Source organism: Prionailurus bengalensis, chromosome B1 (genome assembly GCF_016509475.1).
Source record: "Prionailurus bengalensis isolate Pbe53 chromosome B1, Fcat_Pben_1.1_paternal_pri, whole genome shotgun sequence".
NCBI lineage: Eukaryota > Metazoa > Chordata > Mammalia > Carnivora > Felidae > Prionailurus > Prionailurus bengalensis.
Window position 1 is genome coordinate 50,298,970 of NC_057344.1, and position 17,187 is coordinate 50,316,156.

The 17,187-nt window shown below is 37.7% G+C and overlaps 1 protein-coding gene across 1 annotated transcript in view; it reads right to left on the reverse strand.

Annotated features, from left to right (window-relative positions):
• INTS9 (integrator complex subunit 9) overlaps window positions 1-17,187 on the reverse strand; it is a 102,240-nt gene that overhangs the window by 16,158 nt on the left and 68,895 nt on the right. Inside the window, exons 9-11 of the mRNA XM_043565031.1 lie at window positions 8,742-8,853; window positions 6,302-6,482; window positions 2,406-2,466 (exon numbers count right to left, since the gene is read on the reverse strand). Coding sequence (XP_043420966.1) covers window positions 2,406-2,466; window positions 6,302-6,482; window positions 8,742-8,853 — 354 coding nt within the window. The remainder of the gene's footprint in view (window positions 1-2,405; window positions 2,467-6,301; window positions 6,483-8,741; window positions 8,854-17,187) is intronic.

Genomic DNA, 17,187 nt, shown 5'->3' on the forward strand with positions numbered 1-17,187 from the left:
GGATATGTTGTAGTAAAGACGGGACAAATGCTGAATTCCCACCTCCCTTCCAAGTTATATACAAACAAAAGGGACATTCTTTTTATAACTGATCTGCCCCCAAATCATTACTTGTCCCATTGAAATGGGTGAGCGCTGTCTAAAAGACTAAGCCTACTGTATCCATTGCCATCAAGGAGACGAATGGGATTCTAAGAATAGCAGTGGGTCTTTGCACACAACTTAAATCACTTTTTAGGCATTACCTACAGTTCCTGAAGTTCTACTGATCAATGCATAGCAACTAAGATAAATTCATCTTTTTTCTTTTGCCAACTGGAGCTACCTTTCTAGCTGACTTACTACATTTGACCATTCATTACCTCTGTACTTATTTAAGGTCCAACTGTATAGGCAATGAAGCTGTAGGGTAGGAATTCTGTAAAAAAAAAATTTTTTTTTTTAATTATCAGTACTAAGGCTAGAATATTTTCTTTTTGGCACTGGTCACAATACTGAGTCAACTCCATCATGTCCTAAAGTAGGCAAGTGCGTTTCAAGAACCCTGCTCATGCAACTATGGTCTTTTCATATTCCTAACTAAATGGGACAAAGGTAATCTGTGACAATATGTGGGTAAAAACGTAGAGTAACACTCTTAGAAAACAAAAAAAGGCTAATTTTTGTTGGGGAGAGAAAAACCAGCCTTCAGTGGTAAAGTCCACCATAAAGTATGCTTTGCCACGCTTAATTTTCAGACATCACTGCATTTCTAGCCTGAAGTTCACTGTGGTAATGACAGAGGTTGGAAAAACTTTGGCTGCTGTAACGGAATGTGTGGACTGAAAAATGACTTTGTCAGAACCTTCCGCATGAAATTCTGGCTCATAAAGGTCCTTTGGAGTAGCAATAAGCAGGGGTGGCAGGAGTTGTCAAATTTAAAATAGTTAGCGGGACATTTGTTGCTATTTACACTGAATCAAATAGTTAACTGTAAAACAAATAAACCAACTAAATCCTATACAAGCACATCCACACAGACATCTGTGGATGGATGAAGTCTGTACAAACTGAAAAGTCCATGTTCCCAACTGCACACTAAGGAGCAGTGTGACCAGCTTCTTAGAGGTTCCCCTTTGTCCTTTTCCACTTACTACTGCCTCCAACCCCACCTCCAGGATAACTGCAATCCTGGCTTCCGATACCACAGAATTGTTTTGTGTGTTCTTGAACTTTCATATAAAGAAAATCACACTGTCTACTTATGTCTCACTTATTTCACTCGCATGATGTTTGTGAGATTTGTTTACATAACTTCGTATAATTGGAATTCATTCATTCTCACTGACGTAAGTAAGGTATTCCATTGTACAGAATATACCACAAAATCCGCTTGACTATTAACAGCGTTTAGGTATATTTCAGCACTATTACCAAGAATGCTCTGAAGATTTTTGTCTGTGTCTTTTGGTGACATACCCATGTATTTCTGTTTGGTATATAATTCAGGAACAAAATAGCTGAAGTAGGGAGTATGTTATATTTCAGCTTTAGCAGATATTGCCAGTTTCCTAAAGTGGCTTATACCAATTTAAACATCCTTTTTAAAAATGTAACAAAAAATCGGGAGTAACTCTTTTGTTGGATAGTAAGAGAATGGTTAAGTACATTATAATATGTTCATATGATATGCTATGGAATACTAGGCAGCAACAATAATAATAGGAGGCACACAGAAAAATATCCATGATACACTGTTTGGTGAAAAATGTAATGAAAACAAAACTGTCTATGTTATGTTGTTATGTTATATATATTGTATTTGTTTCAAGTGTCCAATAATATATATATTGTGGAAAAAAAATCACCACAGTAAGCCTAGTTACCATCCATCATCATAGATAGTTACAAAATATTTTTTTTTGAGAACTCTTAATATCTGCTCTCTTAGCAACTTTTAAACATGCAATACAGTATGGTTAACTACAGTCACTATGATGTACTTACATCCCATGAATTATTTATTTTAGAAGAAGTTTTGTACCTTTGACCCTCTATTTTTTAAAAACTTAAATGTTATTATTTTCATCATTAAAACTTCACATCTATGATCAACATGACTAACTGGAAAGAAGACTTTGACTATAAACGAATCTGTTGTTATGCAAAGAAATTAGTAGTAGGGGGTCAGATAACACTCAGTGAACAGAACAGAGGTAGGTTATAAACTGAACACGTACTGGCAATAGAATGCGTTAATGAGAAGAGAAAGTAACATATCTTGAGTTAGAGTACTTCGCGGTCATCTCACATGGGAAACAAGGGACTATATGAGTTTACCTAAGGATTTCTATAATCTAGTGACATGTTATCATCCATTTATCTACAGTTTTTTCTTGCTTTGACTCAATAATGCCATTTCTTACCTCTGCATGAGGAAAAGGTGGTTCTGGGAGATACACCTTAGTCTGTTTGTTGTGACAAAGCCTTTTAAAGAGGAAAAACGGATGAGCCTGTTAGGGTAGGGCATACAGGATCATTTGTTGCCACCTAGTGGTAGCAGCAAAAACACTAGTAAAGTGTATTCAAAATTTTCCTGTTAACCAATCTCATTGTGATTGAAAGCCAGGATCTACGGAGTATTCAGAACAAGTCCCTTGTGAGCATTTTTTAACCATTAAAATTCCTGAGTACATTTTTTCCTTGAAAAATAAGCTTGTTATTTTGGAATAATTTTAGATTTATAGAAAAGTTGCAGAGACAGTACTGACTTCCCTTGGGCCCTTTACCCAGGGCCCCCTTAATGTTAACATCTTACATAACCATGATACATTTGTTGAACTGTGAAATTAACATTAGTGCATTACAACTAACTAAATTCCAGACTTTTGTTTGGATTTCACCAGTTTTTCCACTAATGTCTTTTTTTTTTTTTTTTTGGCTCCAGGATCCAATTTGAAATACCATATTGCATTAGTAGTGATCACTTTTGAGGAGAAAGTGATAGGCTTTCTTCAGAGACCCAACTTTGTATTTTGCACATGCACTAAGCAACACTGGTCACTGAAACTGGAGAGTAACGTGGTATCTCAACTGGGAGACTCTATAAATGCTTTAGGTAGTCTATATTTCTTTCCTAGACAGAGCGGACATTTAAAAATGGAGATGTCTGAATAAAGCAATTGTGGCCAAAGTTAACAACTGATAACTCAAAAGACAGGTGTTCTGTAGGTTTGGCGTTATGTAGTAATAATGTATGTTTGTTCATGACTACTTGTAAGAATTCTACTAAAACAGTATTAAAGTATTTCAACAGTTCTACCAGATACTATTTTTTGGGGAGTAGTTCAGGACTCCAGGGTTTGGGTTTTATATGAATTTCATGAATACAACTTATTAATTTTCCCTAAAATTAAAATTTTCTTTAATCTTGATTTAAAAAACATTACTTTATATCCTTTTTGGAGGAAGATGTAAATAGGGAAGGAAGATACTTCTGGAGGGTTACCTTATAATATCTAAATTACATATACTTATATACATAGAATTATATATAATATCTAATCAGGAAGACAAAACTTTTTAAAGTCAGGAAGAGAGACAAATAGATCTTCATTTAAGGTTTCTTAGATTGTTGCAAAGGATACTATGTTGCATTAGTTAGTATCAATATATAAAACTAAAGTATTTCTGACAAAAAAAAAAAACCAAGGCAAAACAAAACAAAACAATAATCTAAATGCATTGTGGTATCCTTGACTGGATCCTGGAATAGAAAACCGACATTAGTGGGAAAACTGGTACAATCTGAAAAAGACTGTAGTTCAGCTAATAATGTGTGCTAATGTTCATTTCTTGGTTTTGATACATGTGTATGGCCATGTAAGATGTGGCCATTAGGGAAAACTAAGTAGAAGGTATATAGTTCTTTCTGTACTACCTCTACAACTTTTCTGTAAATTCAAAATTATTCCAAAGTAACGACTTTATTATTTAAAAAACAAATCAAAGTTAAAATCCAAAGTGCCAAGACGGGGGAAAAAATATCTGCATATGTATAACAAAGAGTAGAGTTCAAATAAATTGGTAAGAAAAGTATAACATCTCTAATCAGTAAAAAAGGGACAATTTACAGAAGACAATGGGCAAGAGGAACAATTTACAGAAGACAAAAATCTTTCTGGAAAGCAACTGAGATTTGTATAATCAACATTAAAACATATTTATACTCTTTGTTCCTGTAATTCCACTGTTAGTAATTTACCTAAAGCAAAAGATGCAGTCGTATATACATACAACGATATTAATTGAAGATTTATTACTAAAAGGAAAAAACTGGGCAAAGCCTGTTCGTCCAACAATAAGACAACAGTTAAATAAATAATACAGTATACAAATGATGTAATAATGTATTCATGTAAAAACTATGTCCTCAAAGTTTTATTTTAATCCTCTAATCTCACATTAAAAATGTGAGATTAGCAGGGGGCACCTGAGTGGCTCAGTTGGTTGGGTTTCTGACTTCAGCTCAGGTCATGATCTCGCACGGTCTGTGAGTTCGAGCCGCGCATCGGGCTCTGTGCTGACAGCTCAGAGCCTGGAGCCTGCTTCAGATTCTGTGTCTCCCTCTCCCTCTGCCCCTCCCCCACTTGCACTCTGTCTCTCTTTCAAAAATAAACATTAAAAAAAAATTAAAATATTTAAAAGCAGGATCCAAAATTAAATAATTGGTATGATCCCCATATAGAAAGACGAAATCCATCCAAATGCCAACAGTGATATTACTTCTGGATAGTGGGTTTACAGGTTCAGTTTTTCCTGTTTTCTGTAACTTGTATTGTTTTCTATAGTAAGTGTGTATTACACATATATTAGAAACGAACAAATATAAAAACCCAGAAACAAAAACAACCTACTCTAATTAGAGTGGTCCTGACTTCTAGCCCGTAAGATATTATTTTGAAAGAACAGCACACAGTGGGGACGGAGTGGCTTTGAGGAGCACACCATCCCCTAGGCCTCACAGGGTTGGCTGGAGTTTTTTATTAAGGATCTGGATGAAGAAATTCAGAATATGCTAATTGTGCAAGTGATCCTTAGGCTGGACTACTAATTATTCAAGATTAACTTCCTATGCTGGGGGAGAAATGACCCAATGCAAAGGATAAAATTCAACAGGTACCAATAAAGTGACGGCCCTACGGACAAACATGACTAACATGCACACAGGATGGAGAAGTTTGTCTGAATGGAGATACAGAAAAAAAGTCCTTGACCACAACTTTTAAAAGGGGAGGAAAAAATGCCCTTTAAGAAGGTGGAGTGGGGAGACAGCATATAGAACATGTTAGGACAGAATGATATACAAATCCCTTCCTAATTAGAAACTTGGTAGAACACTGTGTCCATTACACTACCATACAATCAAAATGGATTACACACCCTATGCAAGTGTCATGCCCCCCGTCTAAAAACACCACCCTAAGGCACTTGAAGGTCGACTGTAAAAGTTCTGTATTTCCCTCATCCCTCCCTTTTTTGGGTCAGATGAGTTAGATTCAAACATGCATCTAAATAATCCTAAAAAGGTTCACTAACTTCATACGGTTCAATAATTTACCCACCTCAGGACTGGATCAAACAATTTCCTACTGTAATAAAACTTAGTTTTATCAAATATCATGCTATTGAAATGAAAAAGAACCTAGCTTTTCTTATCATCAGATTTGGTATTAGAAATTCCAGACAACATGAACTTGGGCTTTTTTTGAGCCTCTAGAATGTCACTTCACTTTGTAACAGGCAGAGGGTAGCATGGGAGAAGATAAATGTATAATATTTTGTCACTGAATTTGAAAGTGCTAAGTTAACCCTTTGCCTTTCATCCTTCCTTCCTTGACAACTATTCCTCCAAACTCTAGCAATGTAACAGATTTGGCTTTTATTAATACAATTTTCACATCACAGACATGGAAAGACAACAAAATCAAAGTCTCATAGTAATGTGAGAAAAAAAAAAACCTTTATATTTTTATTTTTGGCAGAGAGAGAGAGTGCGTATGTGTGGAATGAGAGTGTGTGGACATGCACGTGAGTGAGCAGGGTGTGGGGCGGGGTGGAGAGACAGAGAGAGAGACAGTCTTAAGCGCAGAGCCAATGCGGGGCTCAACCGTGAGATCACGACCTGAGCCGAAATCAAGAGCTGGACGCTTAACCAACTGAGCCACCCAGCCGCCCCTATACTTTTTTCATTAAAAAAACTTTTTCCATTTTATTCTTACTGCTTGAATGTACTGAATCATGGAGAAGAATGCAGACATACCACTCAGCAAAAATCTGGGAAAACTCAAGTGAACTGTTGGCCACGGGGGAGATGAAGTAGAAAGGGATGTTGGAGAGGCCGGCGGAGTCAATGTACTGATACAGGCATTCCAGGAGGTCATAGATCACTCCAGAAGGGTAACAGGGCACCAACACGTTTCCTCCATTCCGGACTGTCAGTGCTAGAAAAGTTGAAGTCAGAGAGAAAACAGTGGTGTCAGAAGAACAGTTTTATAAAGGTAGAAAGAAACTTTAAAAATAATATTTGGATTTCTTTCATTTCCTACTTCTGTTCATACAATTCATTTCTCAGGTACAATGATCTGCTTCTTTTGAAGAATAGCACAAGAGTGGGAGAATCCAGAGGCTAACAATCAGTTGGGTTTTTAATGGACGTCTCAGTCCCTGGAAACAAGGTGTGCAGTTAAGGGTTTGGGCTTTAAAGGTTACCAATGGCAGCCGAGCTTCAGGACAGACCCTCCAAGCTCCTTCTCTTTTTAGCTCCTGCTCAAAACTTTGCTGGATTTGTCTCTGTTCAGTCTCTGACCACTGCTGTATGACCTATAAGGAAATAGGCCAAGTTTTTCCATTTGACTCATTTTAGTGGCATTTTCTTTCATTAATGTGTTATTTGTAAGAAAATCCTCTACACTTTAAATACTTAAAAACAAGTTATCAAACGAGGACTTGCAACTTAATGGGTATAATTACATTAGAAGTTATAACTGGCTACAAAAGAAAAAAAATATCAAAGCCCTCTTAAGTTTCTCTTTTGTTTAGTTTCCAAAACAAACTGAAACGCAGAGCTTTCGGGTGTAGATCTTGAAGCCTCTGCTGTCTTGTATCCTCCTCTGTTCCCAACCCTGACATATGGGTTCTCCCAGGCGCTGTACTTGGAGTACTGGTTGACTTGCTATTACTAGAGTATGGTACCGAGGGGAGAGACAGTGGTCAGGGCTCAAGAGGCCTGGATCTACTCCTGCATTCATCACATGCTATAGGACCCCATGTAAGCCACTGAAACCTGGCTGGGCCTGTTTCCTGATTGGTTATGAGAGGAGTGGACTAGATTAGTGGTCTTCAAGCTTTCGTAAGTGTGAAAATTGCCAGGGAACATGTTGAAAATGCAACTTTGCTGCTGGGTCTCTCCTGTCCCCAGAGAATCTGACTTACTAGGTCTGTGGATGGGCCCTCAAATTTGCATCTTTAAGAAGTGGCCTCACTGATCATGAGGCAAGTGGTTAATGGACTTAAGAAACAGTAGATTAGATGCAAGGTTCCTTTCAGATCTAAAGTGTTTTGAGTCTGTGATTCTAGACAATAAGCAAACAAAACATACAAATCAGGGGTGCAATCTGAGACTAGTCCAATGATTTTTTTTCAAGGAAGAATAAACTGTGTGAAAGGGGTGAAAGGTCTGAGCTCATTAACTCCTCTTTGGCAACTGTTATGGACTGAACATCTGTATCCCCCTAAAGTTCATATATTGAAGCCCTAACTCCCAGTGTGATGGTACTGGGTCAGGGGTGCTTTGGGAGGTAACTGGGTTTAGATGAGGCCATGAGGGTACAGCCTCCATGATGGGATTTTTGCCCTCATAAGAAGAAGACGACACGAGAGCTGCTTCTTTCGGCCAAGGGAGGACACACTTGTGGGTGTCTGCGAGCCAGGAAGAGAGCCCTCTTCCACTGGTCAGACCCTGACCACACTGACAATCTGATCTCAGACTTCCCTGCCTCCAGAACTGTGAGAAATGTTTGTTCTTTAAGCCACCCAGTCTGGCATTTTGTTACAGCAGCCCAAGTTAAGACAGTAAGCAACCTATACTTTTCTAAAAGAAAGGCAGGATTTCTAGATTTTACTGACAATTATATCCAAAGAAACATACGTTTCTTCCGGGTAGCAAGTCTCTTCTCCAAATTTAGTCTTCTCTCAAAGAAAAAAACAACACTGACCAAATATTGGTGGAAAAATGTATCTGCTCAGTATATTGCTATTGTGAATGCAAAGTATTAAGTCTTTTCTGTGCTATTACTTACAAGCAAAGGTGATTCTTCCCTTTTTTGACAACTGCTATCCTGTATGCACCCCCGTCTTGCCCCCAAATCCCACCACAGAGCAAACAAATAAGAATTTTCAACATAAATCAAGTGTGAGAATGTTGAGTATCTGTTGCATAAACGTGCTAAACATTTGAATTTACCCTTACAACCATTCTTACATTCTTCAGATTTATGTTGCTTAAGAATTGCTTTTGCTGACAACAGCAAGCTTTGAAGGATGGGCAGGAAGGGTAGAGTAGGCGGGGCAGGGGAAACCTTGAACCGGGGTATCAGAGGGGGTGAACGTGAAGAGAAGGAACACAAAATGCTACAGAAGCAAGAACTGAAAAGTAAATTTAGCACATTTCATCCCATTCATGGCCTGAGCTGGACACATACCCAGGTTGCTGCAGAACTCTCCCACCATGCCGTCCGGGTTGGCGGTGGGGATCTGGGTGAGGCCTGTCAGAACGAGAACGTCGCTGTTTTTGAGAGAAGCTTGGTCCATGGGCTGAAAAACCAGAGAGAACTATGCTCAGTACTTCAAAAGGAAATGGTAAGTGCAAGTAGTGAAGGAAAAAGAGAATAGTCATTGCTCTTTCTGTGTTTGGCTCATCATTGTCCTGTTCCCTTTCTTCCTCTAATGAAGTCTGTCAGTGAACAGTTAAGTAGCTGCCCACTGGGGATAGGGACAGATGAGAGGAGGCATGAGGGAACTTTACAGCCATGATAAAAGAGTTCTATGCCGGGGCACCTGGCTGGTTCAGTCAGTTAAGAGTCCGACTTGAGCCCAGGTCATGATCTCATGCTTCGTGGGTTTGAGCCCCACGTTGGGCTCTGTGCTGAGAGCTCCGAGCCTGGAGCCTGCTTCAAATTCTGTATCTCTGTCTCTCTCTTGCTTGCACTCTGTCTCCCAAGAATAAAGAAATATTTTTTTTTTTTAATTTTTTTTTTTTCAACATTTTTAATTTTATTTTTGGGACAGAGAGAGACAGAGCATGAACGGGGGAGGGGCAGAGAGAGAGGGAGACACAGAATCGGAAACAGGCTCCAGGCTCTGAGCCATCAGCCCACAGCCTGACGCGGGGCTCGAACTCACGGACCGCGAGATCGTGACCTGGCTGAAGTCGGACGCTTAACCGACTGCGCCACCCAGGCGCCCCAAGAAATATTTTTAAAAATTAAAAAAAGAGTTCTATGCCTCGGCTGGTGTGGTAATCACGTGATGTGAAAATTCATAGAGCTGTATGCTTAAAATCTCTGGGTTTCACTATACATAAAATTGTACCTCAATGAAAAAAAAAAGAGCTTATGATCTCAAATTTGTAGAGCGCTTTGCTCTTTTGAAAATGTCATGTCACACATGTCGCTGGTGGGTTTCCAACATGAATGTGTATTAGAATCACCTGTACGGTTTACTTAACTGTGGATTGCTGGGCACTGAACCCAGAGTTTCTGATTCAGGTCTGAGGTGGGCCTAACAATTTGCATTTCTAATGAGCTACCAAGAGATGCTCCTGGTGCCGGTCTGGGTCACGCCTTGAGAACCATTGTGCTATATAATCTGATTATCAAGACAGCTCTGCAAAATGAAAACAAGTGTAAAGACTTGAAATAAATACATGAAGTAAGTTTATATTATGAAAACATGCAACCTGGGACTCAACCAGTCAAGGCAATTTTCCCTAAGTCTCAGTGGCAGAGAAGCCAGGAAGAATACTGAATTAGGATCCAGAAACAACGAGCTTCCTTCCCATTCTCTTACCTAGGTCACGGACCTCAGGTAAGGCTCTGAGCTGGGTTTCTCATAACATGGGCATATTTGTGACCCATAAGACTTCACTGATTTCTGAGAGTCTTATGAGCTAATATACATGATCTTCTTGTAAACTATGAAGTCTCCACAGTGCACTATTATGTGATCCTCAGGATGTTGAATTTTTATTTTACCTTGCACAGTCTGAATTTAATTTTGATGGTTTTCAGAGCATCTAAATAAGTAAGTAAGTAAGTAAGTAAGTAAGTAAGTAAGTAAGTAAGTTAGTTAGTTAAGTAAGTAAGTAACTGCCTTTTCCAAAGAAACCGGGATTCAAACTGAAAACAAAAATGAGGGCCCAGGGATTGAGATGCTAGGTCTCATTTCGTAGCATGTCTTTTCCTTAGTGTCGTTCCACATACTCAATGGAACACACGAAGATAAAAGTCAGAAACCCAGTTTAGTAAGAAGCTTCATCCCTCCTTTCTCTGTTCAACCCATATTTTCCAACAAAGAAAATTCCAAACAGTAGCACAGCAAAGACCCACCACCTGCAATGTTATCTCTGAGTATATGTGCCTTTTGATGTATATTCCTTTAGCATTTTATATAAACATGGATATAAGGGCTTCATTATTTTTTTTAAATAACATGACTGCAGTTATATAAGCTGCTTTCTAACCCGAGAAACATTTCTTTAACACGGATAAGTATAGTCGTGACAGCTATATCGAATAGAGTCTGATTCCTATTTGCACTTCTCTAATAAAATACATATGCATTGTTTCCAGAGAAGAAGAAATACAGTGGTTTATAGTAGCAGATGTGCAATGAGCCTAGAAATGTTCACTGTGTGTATGCATCAAACAGAAGGACCCAGAATGGGGACAAAAGGGATCAAATTTTGTTAGATAGCATATTTAGCTTAAAATGACAATTTTATAAGAACCTTATTAGAACAAACCAATAATGATTCACAGGGCTGATGGGGGAATTCAGATGGTCTAGGAACCCTCGAAATAGCATACACAATTCTGTGTGCGTGCCTATGTACATTTTTCCAGAGGTGACTGGGCCAGAGGTGTCATATGGGGCCATAACCCCCAAAAGGTTAAGAACTACCAATCTGAATGAAAGCATCTAATGGAGATCAAACTGTGGCCCTGAAAACATTATCTCTGTACCTCAGTCATGGATGCTGCCGTCCTTTGAAAATTAAATGTCCACAAAAAAACAAACAAACAACAAAACAAAACAAAGGCAGTACTGTATTACAAATACCACCAAGTTGGAAGTTATGAGATACTTCATGATCAGATCAGACAAGATGTTTGTGATTTTAGGAGACATACTTGGGAGACATTTCTTGTAGATTACTAGGGTTACTGTAAAGAGTTAGCCCTTAACACCTTGTAGTGACACCCTCTGAACCAAGCTGACATTGCCAACATCTCCATTTCATCACCAAAGAGCAAATGTATATATTACAGGTGTCTATGGCCCCTCACTGAGTGCTTCAAGGGGGAACATTTTATTCAAACACACACTTTGTATGTTCCAAAACGACTACAATAAATACAAATTAGTGTTCTAATCAGAAATATAAGGAAATAAAAATATTTTAAAAGAAAACAAAAATTCCACTATGAGATTCCCAACAAGACAGAGAATGAACACAGGCCGCTGGCTCCCTTCTACAATCTAAGCTGAGAGAAAGCATAGAAATAAGGGCACCTGACAGTTTTGAGAAACTAAACAACCATGATGAATTCCTGGGAAACCACGGGTGTTGGAATAGGGACAAGATGGCAAGCAAGGGCCAAAGAGGGCTTGCACTGCAGGAAGAATAGAGGGTGGCAAGGAACTCCTTGGCCTTTTCTCTCTCTTCCATACTGCCTATGGCCTGCTCCACCATACTGTGAAGCAGAACATATCAGAATAGTGGGATGAATGTTCACAAAAGGTACAGGCAGACCTATCAGCCGTTCCTTGTTTCCTCACACTACCAGGCTAAGTGGTAACACATCAGGAAGACAAATCCTGGGAAAAAAGCAGTGTCTAGAGCAGAGGTACAAGAGGATGTCCCTGAAAGCCAAGTAGTAAGAGCTCACAGGGAAATAAAACAAGACCACTGAGGAAAACAACATCTACTAAATACAATAAGCTAAAAACCTACGCCACGTGGAGAATTAATAAACCAAATGGAACAGCAGAATATGCATTAAAAGTCCACACACAAAATAAGTAAAAGAAAAACAAGTATAAAGAGAAACATTTCAAAATATTACGTATAAAAATACAGTGACTGAAATAAAGAATCCAACACAAAGGCTGAAGGGCAGTATGGATAGAGCTAAAGAATGAATTCTTGAGCTGGAAGATCAAGTTGAGGAGTTTTTTTTCAGGAGGCATCAAGCAGGAGAAGGGGGTAAAAAAAAAAGGAAGAAAGAGGTATACAAAACATAGAAGTGTCAATATCTGTGTATGAGAGATTCCATAAAGAGAAATAAAAAATCAACCAGAAGGAATAATTTTACAAACAATTAAGAATCTTTTTGTGTTAAAGTTGGAAGATTTCTCAAAGTATTATACTGACAGAAAAAATACACATTTAAGATATGTCACAGTAAAACTTAAGAATATTTAAGATAAAGTGAAAATTCTAAAAGCAAATCCCATAAAGGAACACAAATTTAAAGAGTTTTGCAGTTCTTAAGTACAACAAGGGTACAAATGGAAAATGAATAAAGATTTTCAAAGCTTTATAGTTTCCAAGTTCTTTTCCTTGAATTTTATATCTATCCAAGCTATCATTTAAATGTGAGAAAAAATTAAAACTATTCTTAGTACTTCAAAGCCTCATAAGGTTTACCATTTTAAGACGCTCTTGGTGAACATTCCTCAAGCACTCCTGGAAGAAGGAAAGTCAATCTAGAGGATTATGAGATATATGGGAAGGTAGGTTGGAAAAAAAAAACCCCAAAACAACTCAGTAAAGCTCACTGTCTAAATAAGTGATATATTCAACACTTGATGTATAGCCTAGATAACCCAGAACTAAAATTCCAGACAGTATGAACATGGTGGGTCAGGGGAGAAGGAAGAGGAGAAAGATAGGAAAGACAAGAGGAAGGTGTGGCTCTGATATTGATAAACTTAGGACACTCAAAGGAAAAATAAATGAAGCAACAGCCCAGAAGAATAAAAATAAAATGTGTGTTCAAACTTACAGAAAGAAATTATGTCATCTAAAAGAAGGGAAGAAAGGATGGGGAAAAGAATGAACTAAAAAAAACAGGAAATAAAATTACAAAAAGAAACCCTCAGTACAATAGTAATTACAGTAAATATAAATAGTTTCACCATTCCAGAGACTCTTGACTAAAAAAGAAAAAACCCTTACTATGTCTACAAGGGACTCACTAGAAAAGGATACAGAAGGAATGAAAAGAAGCAGATGGAAAATAGTATGAGGCAAATATGGAGGGGGAAAATGTCTCCTGGCTTTTAATGCAGGTTTGATACAGAAAAAAATCAGCATCCTGATAAAAGGAGTAATTGTTCAATAAAAAATAATGATCACATATACATCTGATTACATTGCTTAAAACTATAAAAAGCAATAACTGGTGAAAGTATAGGCAGAAGTAGATAAATCAACAAATAACTTTCTTTCCAGAAACTGGGAACTAAGCAAAGATATGACAGAACAGAATTAACACAATAATTAGAAAAGTTTTCATTCAACGGTAAACACAGTCTTTTACAACATACACAAAACATTTACAAAAATGGACTGTGTTTCAAAGCAACACTTCAGTGAAGGAGTATATTCTTATCATAATGCCAATTAAAAAAAAAAAAAGAAAAATCCAGAAACATTTAAGCATGATTGGAAAAAGTCTCTTGTCTAACCCTAAGTCTAATCATATTGGATGGACCAGAAACAAACACAAGCACTATAAAACAACCTTTGGCTACTTAAATTATGAACATTATGAAGGAAATTATGATATACTGAGAGATGAATGACAGACCCCTACATATTAACAATTTAACAGAGTTAAATGATACTAAGAGAGAAACATAGCTTTAAGTATACTTATTGGAAAGCACAAAAGGATGGAAATGAATGAGGTAAAGTATTAAAGGAAAAGCAACAGAGAAAACCCAAAGATGAAAGGAAGGAAATAATAAAGGGCAGAATAGAAAATGAAAATACAACAAAAACAATTAAAAACAAAAACTTATTTTTGTTTTTAATTTTTTATTTTTAAAAATTTACATCCAAATTAGTTAGCATATAGTGAAACAATGATTTCAGGAGTAGGTTCCTTGATGCCCCTTACCCATTTAGCCCATCCTCCCTCCCACAACCCCTCCAGCAACCCTCAGTTTGTTTTCCATATTTATAAGTCTGTTCTGTTTTGTCCCCTTCCTTGTTTTTATATTATTTTTGTTTCCCTTCCCTTACGTTCATCTGAAAAACTTATTCTTTAAAGAAAATCAGTAATGCAGATAAACCTCTGGCAAATCTGATCAAGAAAAAAGAGGTGTTAAAATGTAGAATGAAAATAGAATTACACAAAAAAGTTTAAGCAAATTAAAAGGGTAATAAACAACTTCCATGGATATGATTTTGGAAACCTAGGTAAAATGGACAAATCTCTGCTATATTCGCACAGCTCTGACCCAGAGAATATAGTTCAATAGTCATGAGAAAGTTAAAATGATAATCTCAGGCCTGGATAATTTTATGGGGAACTGACTTTCAAAAAAAGAGAACAGCTATCTTGTGTATAGCTATAGAGTGAAAATGGGGCTCCTGGGTGGCTCAGTTGGTTGAGCACCTGACTTCGGTTCAGGTCATGATCTCTTAGTTTGTGAGTTCCAGCCCTGTGTCGGGCTGTGTGCTGACAGCTCAGAGCCTGGAGCCTGCTTCAGTCTGTGTCTCCCTCTCTCTCTGCCCCTCCCATCTTGTGCTCTGTCTCTCTCTCTCTCTCTCTCTCTCTGTCTCTCTCTGTGTCTCTCTCTCTCTTTCTCTCTCTCTCTCACAAATAAGCATTAAAAAAATTTAAAAAAAAAAAAAAAAAAGAAAAAGAGTGGAAGGTGCTCAAATCATCTCATGAGACTAAATGTATCCTGATGCCAAACAAATGAAGACAGAACGAGAAAATAAGGTATGGGTCTATTTTTCACTTATGAATACAGATTATAGGCATAACTTGGAGATATCACAGGTTGAGGCCCAGACCAATAAACTGAATATGGCAATAAAGAGAGTCAAACGAATTTCTGGTTTCCCAGTGCTTATAAAAGTTACATTTATACATACCATTCTGTTAAGTATGCAATAGCATTATGTCTTAAAAATAAAAAAAACCCTACATACTTTAATTAAAAAAATATCTGATTGCTAAAAAATGCTAACCATCATCTGAGCTTTTAGCAAGTTAATATCACTGATCACAGGTCACCATAACAAATGTAATAACAATGAAAAAATTTGAAATGTTGTGGGAATTACCAAAATGTGACCCAGAGACACAAAGTGACCAAATGCTGTTGGAAAAAAGTGCTGATGGCCTTGCTCAATGCAAGGTTGCCACAAGCCTTCAATCTGTAAATAAGGCAGTATGTAAGAAATGCAATAAAGCAAAGCACAATGAAATGAGATATACCTGTATAAATTTCAAAAAAATACTGACCAACTTATATTCCAGGAGTATATTTTAAAAAGATTTATCACAAGACTAAAGGATGGTTAAATGTGAGAAAAGCTGGGGGTCTGGGCGGCTCAGTTAAGTGTCTGACTCTTGATTTTGGCTCTGGTCGTGATCTCATGGTTCATGGGTTTGAGCCCCACTTTGGGCTCTGTGCTGACAGTGCAGAGCCTGCTTGGGATATTCTCTCTCTCGTGCGCGCGCGGGCGCACGCTCTCTCTGCCCCACTCATGCTCTCTCTCTCAAAATAACTTAAAAAAAAATGTGAGAAAAGCTGATACTACAATTTATTACATTACTGGTTTAAAGGAAATAAATCACATGATCATCTCACAGACTGGAAGAAGCACTTGATAAGGTATAATGTCTACATCTGACTTTTAAAAATAAGAAAATTAGGAACAGAGGAGAAACTCCCTAACCTGATAGACAAAAACCAGTAGGAAGCCATCCTATTTAATGAAGAAGCTACAAAAGCATTCCCTTTAAAATCTGATATAAGAAAAGGCTGCCACTGTCATCACTTCTGTTTACATGGGACTAGAGTATGTGATTGTAAGACAGGAAAACGAAATAAAAGATAAAAAGATTGAAAGAAAAGTGACAAAATTGTTACTTCTTTGCAGATAATATTATCATTAGTAGATAAATACTAGAATATAAGAATTCAGTATGTTGTTGAACACCAGATCAATAGGAAAATTAGTACTGAGGCTTTCCAGTCAGTAAAAGCTAGTTCTCTTCTGCCCTTTGGGATGGGATGCTGTACTTTTGTGGGCCTCAGTTCTCCTCTAACTCTCCATTCTTATTCAAGATTATTTTTCTTCCTTCTACCTTCTATTGGTAAATGTCCCTCACAGCTCATCAGTCTTTCCCCTTAGGCTCTTTACATACTTTAAAAAATCTGATGCTCTAATTTGTCTCAGGCTTGCTGTCACATCTAAGTTCCAGTACTAGATTTTCATCTGTCCCCGGTGTTCACTCAAATTGCTATGCATCATACTCACTACTCCCTTCTAAAACCAGAACCCCCTTTGTCAACTCCTTCTTGTCAAGTGGGTAAGTGTCATCATTACCATTCTCAATATCATCTTGGCATGAAATCTCTGGCCTGTATTTTTCCGACCCTGGAGACAGCATGCATTCAATAAGTATTTGTTGAAATAAAGACCTGCCAATGTTTTCTTTGTCATTCCATTCTTACCACTTCAGGCTTCATCCAAAGCCTCACTCTGCTATGCTTATTAGATCACTAAAGCAGCCTATTTTTTCTACCTAGGGAAGTTCCACTCAAGTAGACCAGTGGTTGGCCTTTTCTGTAAAGTCTAAAGCAGAACTTTGCTGGTACAGTGTGCAAGTAGCCATA